Below are 27,465 nucleotides of genomic sequence, written 5' to 3'. Positions count from 1 at the left end.
AGTGCAAAATTTCACATAGAAAACAACCTAGAAACTCCACTCCACCAAAACGGAATATAACAGTCAGCGCCTGGTTGGGAATCTCCCTTTGCATCGTGAAGAAAGGTCTTGGTGTAAGAAGAAAAAACACCAATAATGCAGTATATATATATATATATATATATATATATATATATATATATATATATATATGCCTTTGAGTGGTTAGGAGCACCACAGTCTTCAGCACCACACAACAATGAATGAACTAGGTAACAGGAGATCCCGTTAAAGCACGGCCTCCACAGTGTTTCTGTTAGGTAACACGTTAGCCTACGATAAAGACTTACATTCGTGTTCATTGCACTGTAACTTGGCTGTTGTCGTTACACCAGCATGTAAACAATAACACAGACTTCCTTAATATTTCTGTCTCTGTAGGTCTCTTGGGGTGGAAGACAAGTAACTGAAAAACCACGTGAAGAACTGAGAAATGAGTGCACTCACTCACTCACAGCATCTCTCCCTCACCGCATTTTCCTCAAGACATCACATCAGAACAAAAGGGTAGCCCCAGCTCAAGCACAGTGTCCTCTATTGAAAAACAAAACAAAAAACAAAAAACCAACAAAAACCCCAACCCTGGTCTTTAACTTAATTTTTAAAAAAAGGAAGGCAGAAAAGGTGATACAGCCGCTGGTGTTGGTAGACGCGTCGGATGCACTCATCTCTTCACGCATGCTTCTGCGAGTGTCCTAAATTTGGGCTCCAGGTGGTCCAGGAAGTCCAGGCGGTCCTCCTCCTGCCGGTCGCTGCAGCAGCCCACGGAGCCGGCCACGGAGCCCTGGCCCTCGTAGCGGTAGGGGAGCACGTAGTCCTGGGCGTGCCCCTGACCATCGTCCTGGTCGCACAGCTGCACTTTCTGCCAAGGGGGACACAACGCCTCTTAGTATTGGCTTTTTAAACACCAAGACTTACCAACGTGAAAAAAGGGCTTTGATTTACCTTCGATTGTTTAATTTTTAATCAGAGTGTGTCCTCTAATCGATTCCTACATGTAAGAAATGCACATGATTGGTCTCTATCACACATCACACTGTACAGTCATGACATAGCATGTTTCTAAAAGCCACCCAGGGGACACAAGGATACAAGAGCTCATTTCAAGGGACCCTCACTTTCCCTTTAAAAATGTTGGCTCACGCAAAATGCATCCCTTAAATCAGTGGTCGGCAAATTCATTAGTCACAGAGCCAAAGAGCAACAGCACAACCACTGACATGTCTTTGGAGAGCCACATTTTTTAAACTTAAACTTCTTCTAACACCACTTCTTCCAAATAGACTCGCCCAGGTCATGGTATTTTGTGGAAGAGCCACACTCAAGGGGCCAAAGAGCCGCATGTGGCTTGAGAGTCACAGTTTGCTGACCACAGTCTTAAATGGTCCCAATGGACGTATGAACAGATCTTTCCAGAGAGGCCTGGTGACAGTGTGGCTGGGATCGTCTGAGATCACCCTTTTGATTTGTAAGCCACGAGCGCCCACATGGGAAATATAAACACGATGCTGTGAGGATGGTAATTTAAATATTATATCTCACATGATTTCGGTAAGAACTAAAAACCAAGCAACATGTGAAACCAGGACCCACTTGGCAGAACGAAATCAAAATGAAGGAAAGCAGCTTTCCGCTTTAGACTAATCGTTAAGAACTAGGTTCAGTCAGGCCATTGGATCGAAATCATGTAGGAAGCTGCGGAGGAATCGGTGGGCGTGCGGGCGGCTCGGGGAAACGCACCTCGCCGAGGCGGGGCTGGGTGAAGCTGCGCCACTCGGAGTGGGCACCTCTGCAGGTGTCCACCTCCACGCGGCCCGGCCCGCAGGCCTCCAGCACGTGATGCTGCCCCCGGCACGAGTCCAAGGTCTGGTGCCCCTTCACCATCTCGATGGTCTCCTGCCCTCCGTGGATCAGCCCGGGTCCCATGGTGCCACAGACCCCTGTCCCCGCGGTGTGGGTGAAGCCGTTGGTGGAATACTGCAACAAAACAGACTGCGTCAGCGGCCACAGAGGAGACGAAGAAGAAGAAGAAGAAGAAGAAGAAGAAGAAGAAGAAGAAGAAGAAGAGGAGGAGGAGGAGGAGGAGGAGGAGGAGGAGGAGGAGGAGGAGGAGGAGGAGGAGGAGGAGGAAGAACAACAACAACAACAAGAACAAGAAGAAGAAGAACAAGAACAAGAAGCATGCGGATAAGGCCTGAGTCTCTGTGCCAGGAGGTGAGCTCTCTGAGAGCAGGAGCTGAGCCTGCCTGGCAGCCCTGAGGCTCAGCTATTGCAATCACAGGCTCAGTGGTGTCCGAGGCAAGCCACACAATGCAGGGGTTGAGCGGCCCGGACCCTGAGACAAATCAGAAAGCTGACGGGGTCCTGTCCTTAGACACTTCGTCCAAGGCTGCCCAGCTTCGTCTGCTAAAGCCTCCCAGCGCCTCCTGCCTGCAGCCAGGACGCCGGGACTGTGTCTCACACACGCTTCCCCTGCTTAGTCTACGCCACTCCCGCCACCAGACTGGGGAAACAGAGACGAGGACCGGGATTTTCATTCCGTTTCAAAGCTGCTTCCCCTTCAACCAAAACAAGAACGACAGAGCTAAAGTGGCCCTAGAGGAATCTTAGCTGTGGCCTGGGCACGTGTGGGCAGGTACCATTCTATGTGTCTCTCTCACATGGAAGTCTCTCTCTCTCTCTCTCTCTCTCTCTCTCTCTCTCTCTCTCCCCCCCCTCCCTTCCACTCTCTCTAAAAATCAATGGAAAATATATTTGGGTGAGGATTAACAACAAAAAGAATTTTAGCTGCAATCATGAACCTTGGCAATCTAAATAAATAAAATTACATCGGCCGGGAAAAGAAGGCCACCAGAGCTTGCCCTGATTTGCTACGTTGTGTTGTTAGAGAGAACCCCAAGTTTCATCTCCCCCCACATCCTCCTTGACACCACCCTCCTTTTGTTTTCTAAATCTCTCCAGCTCCAACCACGGATTATGCCTTTGGCAGGGAATGTACTTGTTCCTCATGGACGTATTAGGCGAGAAATCAAAGTCGGGGCCCAGCAGTCACTCGCTGGCCTTGCTGTTTCATGTACGAGACCCGAGACTCCTTCCCAGCCCACAGGAGAGCCAGAGAGACTCCACTGGAGTCCTTCCCGTGGGGATCAAAGCTTATAGTCAGGTTAGTGCTGTTGCCAAAAAATAAGATTAAAATAATTATGCTAATGACCTGTGAATAATTAATCAAAACCTTTTTACAACACAAACAGCGGTTTCAATATATATATAGATAGATATGTAATGTTGAAATCATGAAACACTTGAAATAGGAAGTAATGCTAGCAGGCTCAGGGACTGTTACTATTGAGTAACGCTGTGTGGCCACCGGAAATGCCACCTCTTGCCACGCGAATCCATGCCATGTTACATGTTCCATGGGACCGATGACGTTTCTATACAGCAAGTTACCTGGTTTCAAAAGAACTTTGTTCAGAAAAAGATGACGATCGTTGGTTAGGCCAACTTATCCCTTGGATTTATTTAAAAAAGACAGTCCTGGCCAGTGTTGCTCAGTGGGTTGGGCCCTGCCGTCCTGTGCACTGAAAGGTTGCCAGGCGGATTCCCAGTTAGGGCACACGCCAGAGTGGCAGGCCTGATCTCCAGGGTGGGGCGTGCAGGAGACAGACGATCCACCCGCTCTCACATCCCTGTTTGTCTCTCTCTCTCCCCCTCTCCCTTTCTCTCTCTCTCGAAACCCATGAAGTATTTAAATTAAACAATAAAGACAAACCACTCACCACTTTGTCTTCGCCGGGGGCCTCGGTGTTGGACACGATGAGGTTCTGCTGGGTCAGGTCGTCGGGAAGGGGCTTGGGCTTCTTGGCCGCCCCCGTGGCCCCGCAGACCAGGGTGAAGAGGATGCCTGCGGGCGAGAGTCCCTGAGTGAGCACCGCGGCGGGAGGCATGGGCGTCTGATGTGGACGGGAGGCGGCTTTCCGGGAAACGCATGCAGGGCGGCCGGTCTCCAGGTGCAGGACAGACACGCCTGCCCCCGCAGACAGACGGGGCAGAGGCCCGCCGCGGGCTGTGGTCCGGGCTGAGTTTTGTTTACGCTGAGATGCCAGCGGAAGTACAAATACAGGCCCATTCACTGGTGCATTCAATCTGCACGCTAAGCTGAAACCGGTTTGGCTCAGTGGTAGAGCTTCGGCCTGTGGACTGAAAGGTCCCAGGTTCGATTCTGGTCAAGGGCATGTACCTTGGTTGCGGGCACATCCCCAGTAGGGGGTGTGCAGGAGGCAGCTGATCGATGTTTCTCTCTCATTGATGTTTCTAGCTCTCTATCCCTCTCCCTTCCTCTCTGTAAAAAATCAATAAAATATATATTTTTTAAAAATCTGCGTGTTAAATAGGCATCCAGCTATCAGCCGAAGGAACAGCCACAGACACAGCGCTGCCCTCCCCGCGTGCCCGGAGAGTTACTGGAAGAGCTGTGATCCGGGTGCGAGCAGGACTCACAGAACAGCAGGGCGATGCCCAGCAGGATGGCCAGGATGGCCCACTTCCCCAGCCGGAAGTCCCCGGCGCCGGTCCTGGCGACCCCGCGGAGCGAGCAGTCGTCCTCGGTGATGCAGTCACACACGATGACGTTCAAGGGCGTGACGCTGGACAGGCCGTGCCTGTCGGTGACTCGGACGCGGACCGTATACGGCCCAAACGGAGCGTCGTTCTGGTTGTAAAGTCGTGCTGCAGTATCTGAAAAAAAACAAGGAAATAAAACCAAGCGTCACCACATGTCACGGCTTGGTCGCTATGACGGGACAGACCTCACAATGCCCTGCACATGGTGTCCCCGGTGGATGGCGCAGCTGCTGTGAGATGGCAGATGTGAATGGACCGAACGGTTCTAACCTACAGCCCTTGGTTGGAAGCCTACTGCGGGTAAATGTTTGTCTCTGTCGCCTCTTTAAAAAGGTCTGGTTTTTGTAATAATAGTTATCTGTCCATGGATAACGTCTTCCTCTCCTAACTAGGGGACTTGTTAAGAGATTGGTTTTTATCACAGCTCTGACAAATCCTACCTAATGAAAGGGTAATATGCAAATTGCCCCCTCGACCAGGAGTTCAAGCAGGGGGCAGGGCCAGCCCACCAACCTCCCAGCCAGTCCCCCCGCCCACCAGACCCTGGGGTGCAGGATTCGTGCACTGGGCCTCTAGTTTAATAGAAGCATTTGTGGTGTTTCTTTTATACACGATTCCAGACACAGGGCCTTGACTTGCCACTACGGCTTCTGTACGACCTTATTTTTCTTCCTCCAATCTGTTTTCCCTTTCCCTTTACTCAGGCCCTTTCTCCTTTTAATTCGCCTCAGTGAGAAGTTGAGGAGGAATTGCTGAAAGCATGGGATTGAAGATCTTTCCAGGGCGTTTTATACACAAACCCCACTCAGCTTTATTGGTCTGCATCCCGAAAGAGGAGCCAGGGAGACGGGGCATCTGGCCTGGGCGGGACAGCCAGCAGACAGAGCGGCTGCGGGAGGGTGAGGAGCTGCCAGAGGCAGCGATGCCATGGGCACGGAGAGGGTCCCTTTAATTCTCCCCATCCTTGTCGCAGAGCGGTGACTGTGCTTAACAGCAGAGGCACAGACGAGGAGCCAAGTTCAGGGAGAACCCCAAGCAGAAGACCACAGTGATGGCACAGACCACCCTACGGTGTGTGGATGTGGAGGGGAATGAACGTGAGAATCCACGTTAACACCTAAGGCTGTGGTCGGCAAACTGGGACTCACGAGCCACATGCAGCTCTTCAGCCCCTTGAGTGTGGCTCTTCCACACAATACCACATTCGGGCGTGCAAGTAGAGTGGGATGGACACTTCGTGGCCCATGTGCAGAAGTGGGTTTTCGGCCTGGGCGAGTCTGTTTAGAAGAAGTGGCGCTAGAACATTCAAGGGGTCAAAGAGCCGCATGTGGCTCAGAGAGCCTTGGTTTGCCAACCGCTGGCCTAAGGGAACCCTGGCAGGAGACGGATTGGAGATGAGCCCTGGGGAGGTACAATTCCTGCCACATGACCGCTGAGAAGCCTGCCTTCCTCATGGCGGCTCCCACTGCCACCTCGGTGAGCAGGGTAATGACATGTTAGGATGGGGGAGGAGATCAGACTAGGATTGCACACCGGAAACAGATACTGTCACCCCAAGAAATTTAATCCAAAAACTAAAAAGGAAAACATATCTCAGACACCCTCCTGGCGAAAAGGGCCACGTGTCTAGGCGTCCGTACCGTTAATTGTGGTCAGTCCCCACGCTCTCCGGGCGTCTCGATTGGAGTCCTCCTCCAGGCTGAAGGTGAAGGGCGGGCCGTTTATGGGGTCGTCGGGGTCGAAGGCCACGATCTCCGTGGAGGACATGGTGGGCTTGCAGATCACCGCCGTCTTCCTCAGAATGACCGGGCCGTTGTCATTCACATCCTCCAGGACGATCCCCAGCGTCCCGGTGCACGTTCTCCCGACTGTGAGATCCGATACAAACACAGCACGGAACGTTCGGGTTTCCACCAGGAAATTACGCACGGACATTTTTATTGAAATGTTTATCGGGCACCTTTCAAACGGGCCGCACAGACAGTAACTGCTATCGAGATTTGTCATTTACTCCCTATACAGCTACCATAGACCTGGGAACTCTTATGGACGTGAGCCTTGACTAATTTTTAAAAGGAGAAAGGAAGAGAGTACGAACAGGGCTTTTAAAAATATATGGTTGGGTTTTTTTTGCCGAAACCGGTTTAGCTCAATGGATAGAGCGTCAGCATGGGGACTGAAAGTTCCCGGGTTGGATTCCGGTCAAGGGCATGTACCTTGGTTGCGGGCATATCCCCAGTAGGGGATGTGCAAGAAGCAGCTGATCGTTGACTCTCTCTCATCGATGTTTCTAACTCTCTATCTCTCTCCCTTCCTCTCTGTACAAAATCAATAAAAAATATATTAAAATATATATATATATATATATATACATACACACACACATATATATATATATATATATATATATATATATATATATATATATGTTTTTTATTTTGCAGTGGGGCAATAAGTACGTTCTCTCAATAATTAATTTTTCTGCCAAATGAAATATTATAAGAGATAGGACTACATAACTTGAAGTTCATTTTCTCAATATTTAATGAATACTTAACTTTTTTGCCCTTGACCAGAATTGAACTTGGGACCCTTAGTCCATAGGCCAACACTCTATCCACTGAGCCAAACTGATTGGAGCTGGGTACTTAACTTTTATTTTCTTTTTTAAAAATATATATATTTTATTGATTTTTTACAGAGAGGAAGGGAGAGATAGAAACATCGATGAGAGAGAAACAGCCGCCTCCTGCACGCTCCCCGCTGGGGATGTGCCCACAACCAAGGTTCATGCCCTTGACCGGAACTGAACCCATGACCTTCCAGTTGGCAGGCCGATGCTCTATCCACTGACCCAAACCGGTTTCGGCTGGATACTCAACTTTTAAAAGTGACTCAAGTTCCAAGCGTTTCCGGGACTGTTATTTTATCCTGACACCTAAACCAGAGGGTGCTGTCAGAAAGCAGACAGGAGTGAAGAGGTACAACAAACGTCTGCATGACGGTCAGTGCCACCGGGGGGAGGGGGGGGAGATGCACCGGGAACGCATCCCGCTGCCGGGAACTGTGCGCGGCCGGCCTGCGAACACCGCTCTGACCTTCGTCCGAGGCCAGGATGGTGACGTTGTAGAGCCCGTTCCTGATGGACTCGGCCTCCCTGTCCAAGCTCCTGAACGTGGTGATTGATCCCGTGTTCTCATCCACCGTGATCCAGCCTTTCGGGTCATTGATTTTCTTGTACCTGCCCATCAGGAGTTAAAATAACAGAGCGTATCATGAGCCAAGTGACGATCCCGGCGTCCAGTGAGTTATAGACGTAAGGAGCTCGGACCCATACGAACCGGATGCCGCTGCTGCCCTTGGTGTCCGGGTTGTAGGCTTTGTAGCCGCTGCTCTTCGTGTTCACGGGCGCGTTCTCCTTAATCCGCACTGTCTGCACCGGGGGGACGCACTCGGGGCCCTCGTCCTGGTTCTTCACGTTCACCGTGACCGTGGCCGTGCTCACGGCCGACCTGGAGGTCGTTTCTTGGTAGTACGGGGCTTCGTTAGCCACGGAGATTTGCAGGGTCAGCTGCTGCCGCTCCTCATAGTTCAGCGGCTGCAAACGCAATAGAGCTGGAGATCAGTCCCCGACACGGGATGCTGGGCGGTGCCAACGGGCACGTGTGACTCCTTACATGTGGAGCCGTGTTGGCGTGGTGCTGGGAAGGGTCAGGAGACTATCAAACACGTGCCCAGAAATGAGGGGGGGAGGGCAGTCCACCTCACTCAGTGTCTGGTGAAACCGGTAAAACCAAACCAAACCAACAAAAACCCCGCTCCCCAGCTGCAGGTGAACACAATTTTTAATTGATTTATGGAGATACGAGTTGTTTCTGAAATGTAAAGTGCTATTTATGGGCCATCGAGTCGATTGGCCAAAAGGAACAAATTTCTGTTATCAAGTCAGTAGGTCATGGGGATCATGGGGATGTCATGAACAGCATGGTGACTGGAGTTAATAATCCCATACTGCATATTTGAAAGCAGCTAGGAGCATGGATCTTGAAAGTCCTCAAGAAAAAATTTATAAGGAAAAAATTTCTTGTATGTGTGGTGTCAGATACTAACTTGACTTTATTGTGGTGATCATTTTGCAACACATACAAGTATCTTGTTGTATCCCTAAAACTGATGCAATGCTATGTCATACCTCCATTGAAAGAAAAAGGCTCCTAAAATGACATATCCATCCCATTATATATGAAGAACATAGCATTTACATTTATCTATATATCTATGTTATTCCTACATTTATCAAAATCCCTTCCTTTTCATTAACTCTAGTAATCTGATCTATCATATCCTAATCCACGAACAACTAATTTGCTAACTTATTCTTACCTTAACCACACACAGCACCCCTTCATTGGTTTTGGGATCCGTTACAATTTTAAAATGTCCATTTTCATTGCCCGATAAAATGGTATACACAGCTCTCCAATTAGCGGTGTTAATTAAATCCTTATCCTCCACGCTGACACGCAAGATTTCCACGTCCACTGTATTTTCTTCCACGAACGCCACATACTAAAATAACACAAGCAAAACAAAGAGTTAGCCACTCCCATAAAACAGAACACCGTGTGATGAGAGCCTGCCTCCCATTTCCGAAGGTCTGTGTTTCCATGGTTTTAAACTCCACTCCATGGCCATCAGGGGACCCTCCATTGGAAATCATGGACGTACATGGGCCTTGTCAGCCACGGACACCAGGCTCCCGCGGAGACCACGTACTTACAGAAGAGCGTGTGAAGGTCGGCAGGTGGTCATTGACATCTTCGATGTGAATGACGCAGGTGGCAGTGGTCTGCAAGCCAAAATGTTGGCCATTCATGTCTTGCACTTTTATATTCAACTGGTATTTGTCCAGGACCTGGAAGGAACGTAAGAATTCAATGGCTGAGCGAAAGCAGCATTAGACACGAAGTCTTTTTTTTTTTAAAATATTTTATTTTAAAAAAATATATTTTATTGATTTTGTACAGTGAGGAATGGAGTGAGGAATGGAGAGTTAGAAACATCAATGAGAGAGTCATCGATCAACTGCCTCTTGCACACCCCCTACTGGGGATATGCCCGCAACCAAGGTACATGCCCTTGACCGGAATCGAACCCGGGACCTTTCAGTCCCCAAGCTGACGCTCTATCCATTGAGCCAAACCAGTTTTGGCTAGACACAAAGTCTTATTCTACACTTTACCATTACCCCTGCATTGAAGAATGTAAGAGGGATGCTGATAAAGTTCATTGCTTTCAAATGCTGGCAGAAGAATAATCCCCTCCCCCTAGTAATATTCACTTAGTTCGTGAAAGCAGAGCAGTTTCCGCAGGTTTAAAGTGCTACTCCTAGATGGGGGAATCAATTGGTTTTAAATTTACTCAATGGAAAGAAAAGATATAGTCCTAGTACAGTGGTCAGCAAACTCATTTGTCAACAAAGCCGAATATCAACAGTATAATAATTGAAATTTCTTTTGAGAGCCAAATTTTTTAAACTTAAACTATACAGGTAGGTACATGGTTATTAACTTAATTAGAGTTCTCCTAATTTTGTGGAAGAGCCACACTAAAGGGGCCAAAGAGCCGCAGTTTGCCGACCACTGTCTTAGTACATTTAACACTGCCTATTAATCAATCAAAATCTTTATCTCCCACCCAAAGCACATTCTTGTATGTTCAAAAACAGATAGCAGTGACTCATGCCAGATGACGTGAATATCATTTTGTAAAAAAGAGAGATTTTAAACACTTACATTTAAGAATTTACATTGATAAAAATATCATTAAATTAGCATGAAAAGGGGGGTCGGAACTATGTCATTTGTTGTCTCCAAGGAAAATAGAATCTGGCTCTTAGGAATCTCTATTCATTAGAGATTGCAGAAAGCTTACCACTAGTTAAAAATGTGCTTCTCCTTGTGGTGGTTTTATTTATGGTAAGTAATTGAGGCATAGATTATAAACATGGAGAAGAATGCCTCCAGACTGAACATGAGAAGACCTGGGTTCTATTCTCAACTCCCAAAATAACAAAATGTAATCGCAGGCAGTTGAAACATTAGGTTCAACTGCCTTACCTAGGTTTCCTCTTTTATAAAGCAACTAGAGGATCGGTGCACAAAATCTGTGCACGGGTAAGGTCCCTAGGCCTGGCTGGGGATAAGGGCCGATCAGGCCCTTCCGGCTGCCAGCCAGGGCCTTCCTTCATTCTGCACCACCCCCTGTTGGTCAGCACATGTCATAGCAAGCAAGCGAGCTCCTGGTCTCCCCATCAAACTCCCAAGCAGACAATTTGTATCTCTATATTTGCTTTTACATATAGAGAGATGATAACAATGCATAATTCCTACATAATTCCCCTCTTTTCGTAAGACAAAAAATAATATGTGAAAAACCATCCTAACCTTCTATTTAGAATATCCACCTTCTTCCCTTAATTCTATCACTCTTAAACTTCCTTATCTTCATTTATTTCCTTAAAAACTAAAATTTCTGTCAATCTCTATGCTCTTTATACATAATTTTTTTTTCTGATTTACTTCTCTCTCATACCCAATCACACAGGTTGGCTTGAAAAGAACAGCCCTATTGTATTAAACATTTTAAAGACCTCATTCTAGTAGACTTCCAGGAGGAAATATACATTTTATTCGTAGTGAACTAAGCCTTATTGGAAATAACCAGATGGTTGATAAGAGAAGACATGCAGTGTTGTGGGCCTAAATGAGAATTGTGCTGTCCTCCGGGGTTCAAAGGCCTTCCAGGGCGGAAGGCAGCAGAGGGAAGCTGGAATCTGGGAGCCTGAAATGGCCCCAGAGCCACTGGATAAAACCGCCCCAAGACTCCTTGGTTCGTCTTCAGCCGATTCTGTCAGAAGAATCTACTCGAGAGACTGATTTACAATCTGCTTTTCCTGAGTACATCAATCCTGTGAAAACTCTGCATACGATGCAAAGCTATAACACGAATTCATGCATTTATCTAGGAAATGATATTGTGTTCTTCGCTGGCACATACTCACAATAACATAGATGAATTTATAAATAATAAGACAAATAAGTGCCAATTTCACTGCGGAATTTCTTTGTGGATGCGGTGGGAAAAAATGATTAATTTATTAAATTTCAGTCCACAGTCCATGTGAAGAAATGGGAAGTGTGAACGGGGCACATCTGCTGAGTAACACAGTCGGCGGTTCCTCTCAAGGAAAAGTGCTCGTGTGATTGACTTATGAGCTGAACTAGCTGCTGCTGTTGTGTTTAAAAGCTACCGTCTTCAGATGAAAGACATCAGTGGTTATTCAGATGGGTACATTTGAAAGACATTTTGTCAACCATGAAGTTTAACATGCTTCAAATGGTAATGTTTGGAAAACTGGATTCATGACATACCGTTCAAAAACACATTGACTACAGGTGCCATGAACTAACATGGCGAACAACACGTGGTGAGTGTCGGCGTTACCTCTCTGTCCAGCTGAGACGTGGTGGTGGTGATCACGCCTGTGGTTGGGTTCATGAAAAACAGGGTGGGGGCCGCCGGCAGCTGCTGCACGATGGAGTACTTGAGCATCGTGTGCAGCGAGCCAGGCTCGTCGTTGTCGGTCGCACACACCTGTCCCACGGTGGTGCCTACACAGGGGAAAAGCCTCTGTAACTGCCCAGACTTTTACATTCTCAACTTTCCCTTCACATACGTATTATTGTTGATTCCAGAGAGGAAGGGAGAGGGAAAGAGAAATAGAAACATCATTGAGAGAGAGAGAGAACCATTGATCGGCTGCCTTCTGCACACCCCACACTGGGGATGGAGTCCCAACCTGGCCATGTGCCCTGACCAGGAATCAAACTGTGACCTCTTGGTTCAAAGGTCGATGCTCAACCACTGAGCCATACCAGCTGGGCTCAACTTTCCCTTTATGTCATTCCTTTCCATGTACTTCAAAAATGCTTTGGAACACTTACTTATAAATCAGAGTAATAATCGTTTTTATTATAATAACAGTTTGTGGATTTCTAGGTGAAGCATCCCTTCCGTTTCAGTATCCCAGTGGCCTAACATTTTGGAATTCAGTGACCATATCCATATTTACTGCATTCAATGAATAATTTTATAAATGTTGACACTATTCCTTCATGATCTTTGTATTTCTAGACTGAAGAGTTTTAATTATTCTTTAGTCTTTTTTCTATCTGTAAGCTTGTTCTTAAATTGATCATACAGGTCCATTTTCTCTGAAAATTCTCGGTTTAGTTGGATCTTTCTAGAGGAAGACTCAAAGACTGCATTCTTCCAGCTAGCATGGTCCATTCCCACAAGATGAGAAAGTATCTCTATTATTATCAATGACCTTTAGGATTGTGCCCAGAATAGTGTCAATCATTTAATCACTATAGAACATCAGTAGATCCCATCAAGGCTAAGATTTTTACTATTTTTGGTGTACTTTCTCTTAACAGGATTCTTTAATTTCACACATTCTTCTTCAAGCCAAACTGTCCCCTATCCATTCTGATTCCACATCTTCCCTGGCAATGTTAGTTACACCAGAAGGCAAAGTAACATTTATGGAGGAATTCCTACTTTTCGGACACTGTGCTTGGCATTCCATGTGTATAACGCTCCAACTAGAGGCCCGGTGCACAAAATTTGTGCACGTGTGTGTGTGTGTGTGTGTGTGTGTGTCCCTCAGACCAGTCTGCACCCTCTCCAATCCAAGACTGCTGGCTCCCAACCACTCACCTGCCTACCAGCCTGATCACCCCCTAACCACTCCCCTCTCAGACTGATCAACTCCAAACTGCTCTCCTGCCAGTCATATTGCTCCTAACTGCCCTCCCCTGCTGGCCTGATCACCCCTAACTGCCCTCCCCTTCAGGCCTGGTCACCCCCACCAGCCCTCCTCTGTTAGCCTTATCACCCCTACCTGCCCTTCTATTCAGGCCTGATCACCCCCATCTGCACTCCCGTGCAGGCCATCTTGTGGCAGCCATCTTGTGTCCACATGGGGGCAGCCATCTTTGACCACATGGGAGTGGCCATCTTGTGTATTGGCATGATGGTCAATTTGCATATCACTCTTTTATTAGATGGGATTAATCTACATGACAAACCTGCATATTGATATCCCCTGTTACAGACAAGGAAACCAAGACTTGTCAACATTTTAGCAATTGCCCAGGGTCCCAGCACACAGCGAGCTAGTGAAAGGCAGAGAGAGTCGCACCCCGAGCAGCCTGAGGAGAAGTCCCTCTTCCCTACCAGTAGGACACACTGCCTCCCAACAAGGGGAAAACTGAACTTTGGAATTGACACACCAAGCTGCCAAACATTGTCAAAGTGGGTGGGTACTCACCAACTCTGGAATGTTCAGCAACTGTAAATATGTACGTTGAATTTGTAAAAATGGGGTAATTATCATTTTCATCCTCAATTTTGATTTTCAATGGAAGCGGGAATTCTGGGTGGTAGCCATCTGGAGTTGCTGCGAAGGCCACTAACTGTGAAGAGAGTAAAAGAAGAAGAGCAAAAATAATCCATCAAAATATGGTTCACACTAGTGTTGGCTGTAAGTTGGACACTGTTCAGCACTGCAGTGTGAGGCTTACCACTTGTTATTATATCTGGACATGAACATACCCTTAAGGCCACAAAAGGCGGTTGATATCATGACGTAGCCTAGCACTCTATGTTTAAATTGTAATAACAGATAATTCTGGTTTCCTCACTATTGCTGTACAAGAGTATAATGGTTTTTATTAATATTATTTCCCCCAAACAGTCTTAACAAAGATTATGTTTTGTTTTGTTTAAGTTTTAGGTGCATTAATTTTAAATACAATTTTCTGGATCTTTTTCAACTTTGAATCTTTAGGACTCCAAATTTCCCATGTGCTGTTAACTTAGATATTACCTTATTTTCTACTAATTTTGGTTTTAGGCATATTGATGGTTATATTTAGATAACTGTCTTCATATAAACTTTTTTATTTAAAAAAGGGGGCATGTCAAATAGAACAAATGAATGGCTATAAGCTGTGTGGACAATACACTTTATTTCTCTTGATTTTATAATATGAATTTCAACGCACGTTCTTCTCACGACAACGATCATAGAAAGAACAGAACAACACAGGTGTTTAGAAGGCCATACTGTAGCAATTGTATCCCTAAATATTTAATTCAAAGTATAAATGCCTGTTCAGTTAATTTGGTCTACTAGTGAATAATTAACTAGTAAAAATAGATATAAACTAATTAAAATTTATTCAAGCTAATGACCAGATCCTGCTGGAAAATCAATACATTAAGTTAAATTCTTACATTATTACCTCTCATTCCTCCAAGGGAGCTCACCCAGATGATGAAATGACTGACTAATCTGTCCGTAGTCCTTCCTTGCTCACCACAAGTTAATTTTCTCCCATTGCAAAAGTCCGGAGCCCAATTCTAAACTTCACTCACCTCCCACCTCTCTCTCCCCCGCAGAAAGAGGCTCACAGAGCTTTTCTGTCACCTCAATGACTGTTTTTGAAGTGGTACTCCTTTTTCTTTTTTCTTTCTTTTCTTTTTTTTAAATATATTTTATTGATTTTGTACAGAGAGGAAGGGAGAGAGATAGAGAGCTAGAAACATCGATGAGAGAGAGTCATCGATCAGCTGCCTCTTGCACACCCCCTACTGGGGATATGCCAGCAACCAAGGTACATGCCCTTGACCGGAATCGAACCTGGGTCCCTTCAGTCCCCAAGCCGACGCTCTATCCATTGAGCCAAACCGGTTTCGGCTCCTTTTTCTTTTTGAAAAACAAACAACAAAAACAGTAAAACTATGACACCAAGAACTCTCTAAGAGAATCCATGAAATTCTTTTTGTCTCAAGCCAAGCCTGCACTATCGGATGCCTCAATGATAAACTCAGAAGATAGAAAGGGTAAACGAATAGAGAAACAAAATGGACCAGTTTAATGGTCACTGAGACAACAGGCCCACGTTCGGCTTACCTCAAAGGACTCGTACTGCTCGCGGTCCACAGGCCCCGTACAGAATAGGTTCCCGGTGTTCCGCTCCACATAGAACAGGTTCAGAGGCACCTTGTCCACGCCGGGTCCGCTGATGGAATAGTATATGGTGTACGTGTTGGATGTGTCCGATTGGACCTAGAAGGCAGATATTAGATACGCGATACAGCATTTTATTTCAGCAAAATCTTCATCTATATATTTATACAATCATGTTGTAAAAGTTGCCACTTTTACTGAAATTGCTAACTGTTCTCTATTATGATGTAAGAATGAAAAGCAAAAGATAATAAGGACATCTGATAACTGAGAAATTTCAAGAGCAAAGCGTGAAGAAAACAACATAGTAGCATCTAACTTTTCCAGAATAACTAAGGGAAATGGGGGGTGAAACATCTACAACTTTGCCTTTCTTAGAAAGTATCCTGAGCATGAAAAATTATCTTGCTGCTTCTCCTTGCTGTTGTTAATCTTCACTTGCAGATATCTTTTCCATTTATTTTTAGAGACAGTGGAAGGGAAGGAGAGAGAGAGAGAGAGAGAGAGAGAGAGAGAGAGAGAGAGAGAGAGAGAGAGAGAGAGAGAGAGGGAGAGGGAGGGAGGGAGGGAGGGAGGGAGGGAGGGAGGGAGGGAGAGAGAGAGAGAGAGAGAGAGAGAGAGAGAGAGAGAGAGAGAGAGAAAGAGGGAGAGAGAGAGGGAGAGGGAGAAAGAGAGAAAGAGAGAAAGAGAGAAAGTGGATCCAGTGGAGGAAGCAGTGGATCTGGGGATAAGCAGTAGGAAGGGGTATGTGTTTTTCCTTCACAGCATTTGGCCTTTTCTCAACAAGCAATATTCACCTTTTTTTTTTTTTCCCCCCCTACCAGAGATGTTTGGGAGTGTTCTAGACCACACCTCTTGTCGATCCCCTTGTTGATGGGAAAATCCCTTAGGGAACCATGTGTCTGAAAGTCTTAACTGGACTTCACAGTTTTAATGATGGCTGCTGCACGACTAAAACTGCAAACAGTACATGTATGTATAAAGACACATATTTATCCCCATATATTTAAACACCTGATATACATACCTATTCATTCATCTGTCACACGCCATTATGTGTTAAATACTCACTGTCTAAACTTAAAACACGGTGGCAAGCACAGCCCTGCCCAGCAGGAAGGAGGGACCCTACCTGCTGAAGGAACATTGGGAAGGGCCCCAGCGAGTTCTCCATCATCGAGCACGGGATCGGAGCCCACCTTCTCTTGGCCCGCCTCAGCACCTTCTCCTCGGGGTGGCTTGGCTGCAGTGCCTGGATTTAGAGAAAATAGAGGAGAAAGTCAAGGCCGTTTCACTCCCAAGCACAGGAGTGCTGATGACGCATCTCTCTGCCCTCCTAGGGACAGCGGGGACGTGTGTGACCGGGGCTGTGCCTGAAAATAAAGTGAAACATCACCCCCACAACACGATCATGAAGCAACAACGCAGCAGCCCTCTGGGGAAAATAACGGGATGGGCGGATGGAAAGGAGAGAGATGGGACTGTCAGCGGAGAGGCAACACTGAGAAATAAATCACTCTCGCCATCCTGTCCTGCAAATCCATGGAGGGAGAGGTCGCCGAGAGAGGGAGCGGGCTGTGTGCCCTTTGGCTCAGTGTGAACTTCTTCCCCTCCCCAGCAGGAGGGAGAGCCAGGAGCCAGGGAGAGCGGTCAGAGAGAGGGGAGACCGGTGACAACTCCAGCTGCTGAGGGAGAGCGGCCCGGGCTGGACAGGAGGCACTGCGAGTTGGGCCTCACCATGTCAGAGGCACAGGTCAGGTCCAAACCACAACCTGGTAGCCGTCTCCTTCCTAACCCTCAAGACCATGCCGTCTAAGGCCCCGAGAGGCCTCCAGATACAGTTCCAACTCTCGTCTTTTAAAATCGATTCTACGGAGAGGGCAGAAAGTGCTCTTTCGTGTCTGATCTCACACTCCTATGTCATAGCTCAGCTCAGCTCTCGGCTGTCCCAAATCACTGCCCCTCCCGACCCTGCGCACAGTCCTTTCCTGTGGGAATGCGGACCCATTGTGTCATGGGCTTCGTCCTTGGCAGCCACACTGTCCCTCCGCTGCTCTGACTGCACATGTTCCCGGAAATGGGCGACCTGAAGGACTCCCTCCCTCCGCCTCCCTCTGGAGTCCGGTACCTGTGTCTGATGCTCCAAAAGGACCTGTATTTTCTTGTCTCCGTGCTCCTGCGCGTTGGAGAGGGAGATGGTGAAATGTCTCTTCGCGGAGGAAAAGAGAACAGCACTGGCCGTGTAGACGGATCCGTCTTCTGAGACCCGGAAATCGGCGTCACTGGAGTGGATTCGCTGGGCGGACTGCAAGCACTCCTCCAGGTTCACTGCAACACAGCGGGCAGGGCGGCCGGGTGAGGGGACACGCTAACGCGTGGTGTTAGCAGCAACGTGCGCATGGGGGCAACAACGGAAAACTAACTACACTGACACTTTAAACGTTTTGTTTTTAAAAGAACATGCAAAACTCTGGTTAACTAAGTTGTGCTAAACACAAATTAGCACACACATCACTGCTAACACATACACTGTTTGTCTTGATATAAAAGCATGTAAACCCCATTGTTTGAACATTTAAATTAACACCAAAAAAAGCTTTTTTATTACGTGAAATAAGTAGAATCTAGAGAATTAAAATCAGCAGTTATTGAATTAAGGTATTCGTGTTGAACTCTTTGTGTCTATTAGTAAATGGTCATCATATTCTGTGTTCTCATTGGTCTGATTTTTTTTTTCTTATACAGTTGAGTTATATAAAAAATTTATTACTGAAAAACAATATGTGAAAATCAGTGTCAATAGATGCCAAAATGTTTTAGGACAAAAATCCAAAAACAATACCATTAAACTTAGGAAATAGTTTCAATACAATTTCTCAATTTCATAGAACCATTTTAACACATATACCATCTCCTTCAATTAATGCAAATATTAATAATTTTTATTACTCAAAGTAAACAGTTTATCTATTTCATATAATCATGTTTTTAAATAAAAAAATATATTCCTTTCATTGGAATTATACCATAAGCATTATAAATGATAATGTGCTATATTAGTTCTAACTCTTGGTTCCAACACAGTTATTCTTCTGAAAGTTACACTCACTTTACAAGATTGTACAAATGAGACTTCTACCTACTTGGGCAGTGTCTTACCTCTACCCACGAATTTCCCAGCATCCAGTTGGGAGGGAACATGGAGTGTCACTGTTTTGCAAGCATCACAGGCATATGTGAAGATCTAAAAATCAATACAACATTTGAGTTAAAAATACTTTTAATGCATATAATATATATATATATATATATATATATATATATGTTTATATAAATTATAAATTTGCACAATTATAAATCAGTTTATATAATTAACAAAATAAGGTCATAATTACACTGGAGTAAAACATCGGAAAACAATCCCTTCCTCCCTGAAATCAATAATAATGTATTTTGCTCACTCCTTCACAGAGAATGTACACTCAGAGAATCCCTCCCATCTTGGGCTTTGTCTCCTATCCCAGTGGTCGGCAAACTCATTAGCCAACAGAGCTAAATATCAACAGTACAACGATTGAAATTTCTTTTGAGAGCCGAAAACTGACTTCTGCGCATGGGCCACGAAGTTTCAATTGCATTGTACATGCACGCCCGCACGTGGTATTTTGTGGAAGAGCCACACTCAAGGGGCCAAAGAGCCTCATGTGGCTCATGAGCTGCAGTTTACCGACCACTGTCCTATCCTATAAAATAAAGTTAGTAATAATTTCCCAAACTCAGTGGTATACTGAGGAACCAAAGACAGCCTATGCAAGCAAGCAAGCACTGAAACCATTAGGAAGGCAGCACAGGTGTGTAAATAGGAAAGAGAAACAAAAACAAATTAATGAGCCAGCAAAATGTTTCTATTAATTGCCAATTTCCTAATTGAGCTGTGGTACCAAATCAAATAAAACAGCCTAAATAAAACCCCAGTGCTTCGCCCTAGCTGGTGTTGCTCAGTGGCTAGAGCATAGGCCTGTGCACTGAAAGGTACTGGGTTTGATTCCGGTCAAGGGTGCATGTCTGGGTTGTGGGCTTGATCCCCAGTAGGGGCCATGCAGGAGGCAGCTAGTCAATGTTTTTCTCTCACCATTGATGTTTCTCTCTCTCTCTCTCCCTCTCCCTTCCTCCCTGAAATCAATAATAATGTATTAAACAAAAAACAAAAAAGCAGTGCTTTTAAAGAGGAGCACTGACTCACTGCCCTGGGGGTGGCCCATTTCCATGTAAAACACCCTTGAAAAACTAACTTATTTTGAAAGTCCATCTTCTCATAAAGGAGAGTTAAGGTCATTTTAGAAAATATTTCACTTAAAAAAATTTTTAATGAGTTAGTGATTTATGGTGAACCAACCAATTCCAATATAATGTATATTTGAACACACTGCAACTTAATGACATTTTCTCTGAGATTTTACAATGGATGCTTCTGAAAAACGCAGTTTTTCTTCTATAGTTTGACCAAATGCAAGATAAGTGAAAGTAACATTTACAGCATTACTTATAAAGTCTATAAACATAAATTAAAATCAGCAAAATTTGAATAAAAATTTTACTTCTGCCGGGCAGGTGTGGCTCAGTGGTTGAGCAACAACCTAGGAACCAGAAGTTTACAGTTCCATTTCCGGTCAGGGCACCTGCCTGTGTGGAGGACTGGATCCCCAGTAAGGGGCGTGCAGGAGGCAGCCAATCAATGACTCTCTCTCATCCTTGGTGTTTCTATCTCTCACTCCCTCTCCCTTCCTCTCTGAAATCAATAAAAATATATTTTAAAAAAATTTTACTTCCAACACACATTGAAGAATCTTTATCTAATTTTAATGACATGTGAAGAATCAGGTAACACAGAACTATATTTCACTTGAAACTGGGGACAGACACCAGGAAGAGCGTGTTGGGGCTGGGAGTTAGAATATGGGCGGAATTGTCCCGGCCGCACAGTCCAGAGAGAACCGGGGTGCAGGCCGATGGCTGAGGGCTCCCGCTCAGGGGATTGCAAGAAGCATCCACTGTCTCCTTCAACCAACCTTCAGGGGCTGCTTGCCAGCTGCTGGGCAGAGTTCAAAGGCTACAGCAATGAACAAGGCAAAGTCCTTGACCTCATGGAGGTGACATCATAATGACACTCCACAGGTTAATACACAAATGCACAAAGGTCACATGAGGCCAAGATATAAACGTAAGGAGCAAAACAAGACATGGAGAGCGACAACGGAAGGACCCTACGCGTGAATGAAATGAGGAAGCAAACCAACCAGTGCAGCAATGGAAGAGCCTTTTGCGCGGACACAGCAGAGCAGGTGTCCTGGAAGGAACTGGTTGAGTTTTATGGGGACAAAACAGAGGCACTCGTAGTAGCCCACAGTGCGGGAAGAGTGACAGGAGACGATATTAAAGACAGGGCACATCACACAGGGTCTAAAAGGCCCCACGAAGGAGTGCAGGCTTCACTGAGAGCAGAGAGGAGCAGCATCAGGAGTAGGAGCTGCAGAGGCCTATTCCGGCAAGTATTTACACAAAATCATCCTTCATTTGCACAGACTCATTCCGGTGGCTATGTGACAATGGGCTACAGAGAAGCAAAGATGGAAGCACGGAGACCAGTTCGGACGCTATCGCAGGATTCTAAGAGAGGGAGGATGGTCACCTGGACTACGTAAAAACGGGGGCAAAGGGAAGAATGAATGAAGAAAATACTTTGGATAAGTGTCCTGTACACCCATTCATCGATGTATTCAGCAAATATTTAGGAATGCCTACCATGCATCAGACACAGAGCAATAAACATGATCCTCACAAAACACGCGAGTCAAGGGCAAGGCATATCTGCAGTTTCAGTGAAGCAGGGAAAGGGCTGTGACAGGGAAGCACAGGGCACCATGGGAGAGCGGGGACACTAGCCCCGGGTCAGAGCCCGGTGATGTCACTGAAGAGTGGCGGCATGGTTATCCATGCCAACAAGGAGCAGGGTTTGTATGTTCCAGGCAGAGGAATGGCATGTGTAGAGGCTCAGAGACAACACAGACCTGAACATGAAAATCTGGAAGAGCCAATGCATACAGCATGAGAGAACAGACGTTTAAAATGTATTCAGGCAAGTGGGTGTGGACAGGTCCTGAAAGCATTAGCCAAGCACATGGGTCTTATTTCCTATAGAGACTCAGACAAAGACTGGTTTTAAGCAGATAAATTACATAAGAACCTCCCCATTGGACTAAGTAAGTCTGACCTGGGTGAGGATTGGAACCGGGAAACCATTTTCATTTCCAATAAAGGCAGCCAGGACAGTCAGACAAACCCCCCATGCCAAAAATGAAAATGACGGATACGTTGTTTCGGAGACATCCTAAAGCATTTAGCAAGAAATAAATGTCTTTAGGCAAAGACAGGGCAAAGGAGGGACATGGAGTGGTAACTAGATATGACTTCTGATCTGAAAAGATTTGACTTTTTTTTTTTAATTCCCTGGAAAAGAGTGAAAGCAAAACATGGTCCACCTTAGAAATAAGACAAGTGTCGCCCACATTAGCCTGGGCCCAAACACAAAGCCTTCATCGGAGAGGTGAGCTGGAGGTAAAGTGACCCTTGCAGGGGTCTGGTTTACACACTCCTGTCACTGGCTTGGTCTAGGAACCTCATGCCAGGAGTCACGAGGTCTCGAAACCTCATGTAGGATCGGGCCTCTGGATAGGGGGAGGGACATGAGGTTTGCTGGCTAGGGAAGGGGCTGTGGGAGCCCACTGACCACCAGGGGGAGCTCCTGTGTTGAGCATCTGCCCCCTGGTGGTCAGTGCATGTCATAGCAACTGGTCTACCTGTCGTTCTGGTCGGTCATCTGGTCGTAATGTTCATTTAGGCTTTTATATAGAGAGATTATAATCACAGCATAAATAGGAAAGCACAAATGGCAGCCACACTAAACTCAGCCACAAAACAGACTTTTGAAGACCATTGTATACCATTAATGTTACATCTATATATTTAAAACCTGAATATGCAAATAGGCCGAATGGCAGAACAACAAGACAACCAGACAACTAGTCACTATGCATGCACTGACCACCAGGGGGGAATGCACAGACCATGGCAGGCGTCGGCAGCAGGCAGCAGAGCACAGAACATGAAAGTCATCAGCCACAGTGGGATGGTAGAGCAGGTGAGCGGGGGGCATCAGACCAAGGCAGGGCACTGGTCGCTGTCATCAGGGCGAGCCTCTGGTGGTTACTGAAAATTCTTTGTTCCAGTGCACTGGGGTCCTACTGGGCATTTGCACCTGCTGCCGGCAGTGGGTGCTGGTCCCAATCACTCAGTGCTGTCAGCAGGTGCGGGTGGCGGCTGCTGGCCCCAATCGCCCATGAGGGCTTCTCCACCTCCCCCCTGCTCCTGAGGGGCGATCAGGGCAGCAGCCGCCACTCACACCCACTGACAGCACCGGCCCTGCTTGTACCTACTGCTGGCGCCAGCCCGAATTGCTTCGTGCCATCAGTGGGTGTGAGCCAGGCTGGTGCCATCAGCATGTGGGAGTGGCAGTGGCGGGAGTGAGGCTGCCAGAAGACCGGGGACTGGGAGCCACGGCGAGAAGGGCCAGGAAGGGGCATGGAGGATGGGCTGAGACCTGCCCCTGTGCCTGCTGCAGCCTCGTGACTCACAGTTCCTTTCCAGGAGCATGAATCTGTACCCAGGGCCTCTAGTTAAAGTACATCAGGCAAGAGGAAGATAGGGGATGGCATAGGAATTGGAAAGGAAGAAGTAAAAGAGGAAATCTCTATTTGCATTTTATATGACTATTACCTTGGAAAACCCCAGTAAACCAACCAATGAATTCCCATGAACAATAAGAGGATTTCAGTAAAGGAGCAGCCATAACAATTAAAATAAGGAAGCCATCAGTATTCATTCACATAAATAAAACCAGCTAAGTAAATATAATGGAAGAGAATAAACCATTTCCAAAAGCAATAAAATAGAATCCTAGGGATAAATTTAATAAGAAACATGGAAAACCTACTTGAGGAAAATCTGAAAATATTTCCCAAGGGCACAGAAGTGGACTTGCAACAGATACATCTTTATTTGGAAAAGGAAAATAAACAACATAAACTTATCGGTTTTCACTGTTATAAATTTCATCGTCCTAATAAAAATCCCAACAGTATATATATATTTGGAACTAGACAAGATAATTTCAAAGGCCATAAGAAAATACCAATAATTAGGAACAGACAGGAAAATTATGAAAAAGAAAAGCAACGGAAGGATATTAGCCTCAGCACATATTAAAAGATCCTACAGTCTCAAAAATTAAAAATAATGTGATATTCGTATATGAAGAACTGAAAGGTATTCAATGCATCCGATCTGGAAAGGGAGAAGTAAAACACCTTCAGTTTTGCATGTCTACAGTCCATAAAGGCAGCAATTTTTGTCCCATTCAACAGCCAGGGGACTTTCAATTTCTTCACATTGTTGCCTACACAGCAAGCTGTCAAACTTCTGGAGGTGGGCCAAATCAGAAGAGATTCACTATACGTCACCTTTTCTTCTTATGAATGAGATTGAGACATTTTTATGGGCCATTTTTGTTACTTTATAGGAATTTTCCATGTCCATGTTCTTGGTTCAGAAGAGCACTCGATACATTACGTTAAACCTTTAAGATGTGACGTGAAATGTGTTTCTCCACCCTGTCAGTTGCCTCTGACATTGGCATAGTGGACTGCCATGGACAAGTGTTGGTGTCTGTGTGTCTTAATGGAATTGATTTTCTCAATTTTAATACATGGCTTTTGAAGTCCGAGCCATAAATTCCTACTCCAGATTTCAGTAGAAATCCTTTCTGTTTTCTTCTGATATCTGTATGGTAGATGTGTTATAATTATATCCCTCATCTGTTTGGAATTTTCTCGGTGCCCTGCATGAGTTATGGATTCAGCTTTATCTTTTTGGCAGATGCCTGCCTAGATTAAGACCTGTGGCCTCAGGCCACCTCCACACAGTGTGGTGTACTGTGTATATATCTCCTCACTGATATGATATGCTATAAAATAGCTTCCTGGCTAGTCATCTACAACCTCCCTGGAGGGGAGAGGGAGCTGGAGACACCTGTGAGAAGTACAAAGTCGCTCATACTGTTATCTGGCAATCCCATTTCTAGTAACCATCCCATGAACATGCTCCACTCCCCACAGAGGAGATAACGTCTGTGAAGGTTTATTCATCGTGGCGTTATGTGCAAAGGCAAAGAGAAGGAGCCGAGGTGATGGTGAGAGGGAAAGGCACCAGGAGACACTTCTGGATGTGGGTTTAAAGGGACCGAAAGATGGATGGAAGGAGGGGAACAGCGGGGAAAGAAAAACGAGGTGTTTGAAACACAGGCCACCAGGAGGAAAGCAGCATTGTCTGGGGGATAAGGCGTGCCGCCATCGTACTAAAGGCCTGCTGTTCGGTGGAGATACCCACGCTAACAACATACATGTGGTCTACGGAGGCACCTGTGGGACGTCTTAGGGACAAGACCCAGAATGGGGGTCTGATTCTGAGTGGCCGGGAAGAGACCAGTGCGTTTCAAGAATCAAGGCCCCATCTCCAAGGCGGAGCTGTGCGAGGAGTGACTGGACTTGGCAATGAACCACCTGATGGTTTGAGAGAGAAGCGCCATGGTGTTTGGGCAGCAGCCAGAGTTGAAGGGGGAGAGGGTGGAATGGGGAAGGATTTCTTGATCGTGAAATGTCAAGGGCGTCCAGAGTCACGCTTATTGAATAATGTCTCCGACTCCAATAGCCTCTGTGCACCTTCCCCACGGGGCCCACAGCCACGGCCGCCACTGAGGCCTGGCTCTGCAGATGCCCAGGACCTGGGTCCGCTTGACCTGGGTCCACTTAGGGCCCCACCCCAGGCCTTGCTCCCCCAGAGGGCAGTGAATGAGGGGCACCCAGGCCCCTGCCCTCTCCCCACCCACCCCACCTCTGGTCTATCCTGCTGTGAAGCTAAGTGGACCCACATGGGTGTTATTCCATGTATCTATTCACCGCACATTTTCTTCTAAAAGGCTCTGAGATGCATGCAGACAGCTCTGTGTGGGGGCACATACAAGGCGATGCTATTTATTGCCAGTGACTAACCATCCCTTTTCCTTAAAACAAAACAAAACAAAACAAAACAAAACAAACGAACAAGGACCCAGGAGTTCAGGGAAGGGTTTGGGGTCCATGGGGGTGAGGAAAATCCCTTAGTAACAACTAATATAGACTTAGTAACAACTTCTAAAGACCTTCCCATAGTAACAACCACTATCTCAGCACCTAACAGTCTGAGGGATTCTCTGTAAAGTGAGAGCGGTGGCCGCCCCAGTATTTCAGCCCCCAGTTCCCTCCAACCTTCCCAGGGTCCGTCTGCCATTCATTGGGTTTGACTTCAGACCAAAGCCAGAGCCTCCGAGGAGCCCGGAGGAGCGCCTCCCCCAGGGGCCTGGTTAGCGCTTCTCCTCCCGGCCCCAGGCCTGCTGCACCCCGTGCACCCAGCCCTCCTCCTTCCCCTCCTCCCCCTCCTCCCCCTCCTCCCCCTCTTTTCCCTCCTCCCCCTTCTCCCCCTAGGAGCCCCAGGCGCTCAGCCCGTGGGGAGCCTCCTCCGGGCGGGCGCCCTCCTCCCCGCGGGCACCCTCCTCCCCGCGGGCACCCTCCTCCCCGCGGGCACCCTCCTCCCCGCGGGGCACCCTCCTCCGGGCGGGCACCCTCCTCCCCGCGGGGCGCCCTCCTCCCCGAGGGCACCCTCCTCCGGGCTGGGCGGGCCGGGCGGGCGGAGCGGGGGCACCGGTGCCCCGGGAGCGGGATCTGGGGTCTTTTCTCCAACCCGAAGGCGGAGGTCACCCCGGGGACCAGAAAGGGGAAAGGGAAATGGAAATGGGAACGGAAACGTCGGCTCCGGAGCGCGCCCCGGGGCGGAGCGGGGCGGCCGGGGTCCAGACCCCGCGCACCTGCCCCCGCTCCTCCCGGCGCCCGCCCCCCTCACCCCGGGCCCGGCCCGCGCGGAGGCGGCGGGCGGCGGGCGGGGCGGCCGGGCTCCGCCGGAGGCCACGCTCCCTGCTCCCCGCGGGCCCGGTGCCCGCTGATCGCTGATCGCATCGCGGAGCCGCCTCCGCTCCGGGATCGCGGCGGGGTCACCGCCTCCCGCCCGGCCCGCTGCCCTCCCCGCGGCCGCGCTCCCCGGTCCCCGCCCCGCGCCCGGGATGGGATCGGAGCCCCGCGCCCGGGATGGGATCGGAGCCCCGCGCCCGGGATGGGATCGGAGCCCCGCGCCCCGGGACCGATGGAGCGGGTGGGGCCACACTCACCGCCAGGGCCAGCAGCAGCCGGGGGGCTCCGCGCGGGGCGGGGGCGGCCGTCATGGGCGCTGCGGGCGGCACGGGGTCCGGGGTCCGGGGTCCGGGGTCCGGGGTCCGGGGTCCGGGGGGTGCACGGCCGGCGGGGCGCAGGCGGCGGCGGAGCGATCGGGGCGCAGACTTCCTCTGGGGCCTCTGGGGCGCGGGCCTGGAGTCCCGGGGCTTTACCGCCGCCCGGGGTGGGGCTCCGGACGCGGCCCCGGTGGTGGCGGCCCCGCCTCCGTGCCCAGTCCAGCCTCGGAGATCCAGGTGGGTCCCCGCCGGCCTCGCCCCTGCCCGGCTC

At 47.7% G+C, this 27,465-nt stretch overlaps 1 protein-coding gene across 2 annotated transcripts; it reads right to left on the bottom strand.

The window, feature by feature from the left end:
• Positions 1-175: 175 nt before the first annotated feature.
• DSC2 (desmocollin 2) lies at positions 176-27,465 on the bottom strand. 2 transcript variants are annotated; one of them, XM_084887546.1, is made up of 17 exons: positions 27,135-27,465; positions 18,923-19,007; positions 17,892-18,091; positions 16,896-17,015; positions 15,707-15,862; positions 14,060-14,204; positions 12,169-12,335; positions 9,443-9,577; positions 9,046-9,231; positions 8,004-8,260; positions 7,761-7,903; positions 6,303-6,530; positions 4,540-4,776; positions 3,819-3,943; positions 1,780-2,016; positions 985-1,030; positions 773-901 (listed from the first exon to the last, which is right to left on the bottom strand). In XM_084887546.1, the coding sequence occupies exons 1-16, from the start codon at positions 27,186-27,188 to the stop codon at positions 995-997; spliced, it is 2,511 nt and encodes an 836-aa protein (XP_084743672.1). In that variant the 5' UTR covers positions 27,189-27,465; the 3' UTR covers positions 773-901; positions 985-994. The 2 variants fall into 2 exon arrangements, with proteins under 2 accessions (XP_084743671.1, XP_084743672.1); XM_084887545.1 differs by lacking the exon at positions 985-1,030 and having other exon boundaries at positions 176-901.

The sequence above is a fragment of the Pipistrellus hanaki genome, assembly GCF_964339955.1.
Source record: "Pipistrellus hanaki genome assembly, chromosome: 6".
In the NCBI taxonomy this organism is placed as follows: Eukaryota; Metazoa; Chordata; class Mammalia; order Chiroptera; family Vespertilionidae; genus Pipistrellus; species Pipistrellus hanaki.
This window is presented reverse-complemented; position numbering and strand designations above follow the sequence as displayed.

Excerpts from the sequence above, each read along its gene's own strand:
- DSC2 (XM_084887545.1), bottom strand. The coding sequence starts at position 27,188 with ATGACGGCCGCCCCCGCCCCGCGCGGAGCCCCCCGGCTGCTGCTGGCC. Across the intron at positions 12,336-14,059 it reads TGCTGAACATTCCAGAGTTG|GCACCACCGTGGGACAGGTG; the intron begins GTGAGTACCCAC and ends TCCCCTGTGTAG. Across the intron at positions 7,904-8,003 it reads AAGGGCAGCAGCGGCATCCG|GTACAAGAAAATCAATGACC; the intron begins GTTCGTATGGGT and ends CCTGATGGGCAG.